The sequence below is a fragment of the Gymnoscopelus braueri genome (assembly GCF_963280865.1).
Source record: "Gymnoscopelus braueri genome assembly, chromosome: 4".
Lineage (NCBI taxonomy): Eukaryota > Metazoa > Chordata > Actinopteri > Myctophiformes > Myctophidae > Gymnoscopelus > Gymnoscopelus braueri.
In genome coordinates, this window is record NC_137605.1 from 9,647,318 (window position 1) to 9,649,707 (window position 2,390).

General features: G+C 39.1%; 1 protein-coding gene across 1 annotated transcript in view; it reads right to left on the bottom strand.

The window, feature by feature from the left end:
- Positions 1–1,190: 1,190 nt before the first annotated feature.
- The window catches only part of s100w (S100 calcium binding protein W), a 4,463-nt gene continuing 3,263 nt past the window's right edge, over positions 1,191–2,390 (bottom strand). The window contains exon 3 of the mRNA XM_080427580.1: positions 1,191–1,567. Within this exon, the coding sequence (XP_080283706.1) occupies positions 1,406–1,567 (162 nt within the window). The 3' untranslated portion in view covers positions 1,191–1,405. The remainder of the gene's footprint in view (positions 1,568–2,390) is intronic.

Below are 2,390 nucleotides of genomic sequence, written 5' to 3' on the forward strand. Positions count from 1 at the left end.
CAAGGCTGGCAACACGGCTCATGGTCCAACGCACAAAGCCATTGTAGTGTCTGTGTGCACTTGACGGGTGATTTTATAAACCAGCGGGTGGTATTAGATTCCACTATCCCCCCCCCCGAAACCGTACCCATGTGTGTCTGTAGAATTGCAATGTGGGGGATATAGCAACAACACGCCCACGGGCACACCTCCATGCGCAAATAACGGGTGTCGGCATAATGGTGACGGGTAGAGCAGGTGCTAGAATAACCTATTGGGGCGGCGCAGGTCCATTATCCGGATTTAACGTGGTTTAGAGGGGGAGAAAACTGCCACAGAATAGAGCGGTCTTTGTGCTCCACCCTAAACTGGCTGCGCGCGCCCCCCAGCAGTGATGGAAGAAGTACTCACATGTTTTACTTAAGTAAAAGTATCAATACTGCAATGTAGATATACTCTGTTGCAAGTAGAAGTCCTGTATTCCCATGAGTACCAAAAGTAAAAGTACTCATCATTATAGAGAATGTCCCATTTCACAAGTTTTCACAAGTTTCCACAAGTTTTCATTGAAATATTTTGAAAATAGCAGATCTACAAGCTCACAATGCGTCGCATTGTGAGCTTGTAGATCGGTTATTTTCAAATGGCCGAAATGTATATAGGGCTGAAGTGGTTAGGTTACTGTATGTTTTGTTGTAATAATCAAACACTTGACCTAACCTTGACAACCTTGCAGGCTTATGCAAAGGTTAAAATGTAATTTAGATAGCATGTTATGTAGACGGATGCCAGGTTAATTTGCTGTCCTGGCATCCTATAGTTTTTATTTCAATGTACAATTATTATTATCTTTTTATACTGTTTAGACTGATGATAGCTTCTTGGCTTACCTATGATCATAGATCACTATTTCTATGCATTTGATGCATTACTTTGTGTTTACCTTGCTTACTATAAATCGCTCTGGATTGAGAACGTCTGCAAAATGACTAAATTGTAAATTGTAATAGTTTAATGGGTTCATAATTTAATGTTTTAATGGTCTTGAACACTGGTTCACCACCAGGGGTCCCAAATGGACCCTTACGGGTCTATAACTGTGTACAAATGGAACCTACTAGATTCAAGATTCAGATTCAAGATTAAAATTCAGATTCAGATTCAGATTCAGATTCAGATTCAGATTCAGATTCAAGATTCAAACCACCATCTTCTGACCAATTGTATTTATTAATTTTCAGTGCAGTCGGAATGTTTCAGCACATTATTACAACACAAAGTGAAATGGGCATCCATATATATACATATGAATATCTGCTTATATGAAGAACTGTATTTGTACACATAGAACAGTTGAAGTTAGTAAATTATGTAATCCAATCTGTACGTCTGTGTCTTTGTGTCTGGCTGTCTGTGGGTCTGCATCTCAGCTGTCCTCCTTCTTCTTGCCCTTGCCTCTCTTCTGTTTGTAGTAGCCCTTGGCCAGAGAGGCCACGAAGCGCGAGAACTCTCTGAAGTTGACCTCGCCGTCGTGGTTCTTGTCCAAAACCTCCATGGCTTCGTTGAGGTCTTCAGAGCTCATTTTGTCCTGAAGGGGAAGAACGGGATCTTATTCAAGTCAAGCACAGAATAGATTTTTTTTACCAAAAGTAAAAGTACTAAAAATGTTTGAGAAAATAGCAGATCTACAAGCTCCCAACGCGTCGCGATGCGACACGTTGTGAGCTTGTAGATCGGCTATTCTCAAATAGCCTATGTATAATATAGGGCTAAAGTGGTTAATGTATGTTTTATAATATAATAATTTATATCTGCAAAGCAGTGGTAACTCAAGTTTTCAAATAATTGTAGTGGGACGTAAAAGTACAATATTTGCCTTCTGAGAGTAGAAGTAAAAGTACTGAAAATTGGAAATACTCCAGTAAAGTAAAATATACCTCAAAATTGTACTTAAGTACAGTACTTGAGTAAATGTACTTAGTTACTTTACCACCACTGGTCATAGCGGTCCAGGCACCTATAGGCTCTAAAGTAGCCTGACGGCGCGTCGCGAGTTCGAAGCCTTTGCTGCATGTCGACCCCCATCTCTCTCCCCATTTCCTGTCAGCCCACTATCCTATCCTATCAATAAAAAAGGCATAAAAGACCCCAAAAAAATAGTTTAAACAATTAAATAAATAAAAAACAACCAGGGTCCTGGCTGCAGTTTCATTTTGACAGCAAATTCTAATTTAGTCTTAGTCTTAGTCTTTTGAATAACACACCATTTAATGTTAGTCCTATTTTGTCAACTGAAATTGTTTAGTCTTAGTCTAGTCTTAGTCGACTAAAATATCAAAATATTTGACAAAATATTGATAAAATTGAATCCATTAAGACCGGGAACGCATCTCTGTCATTTTAGATGTCTT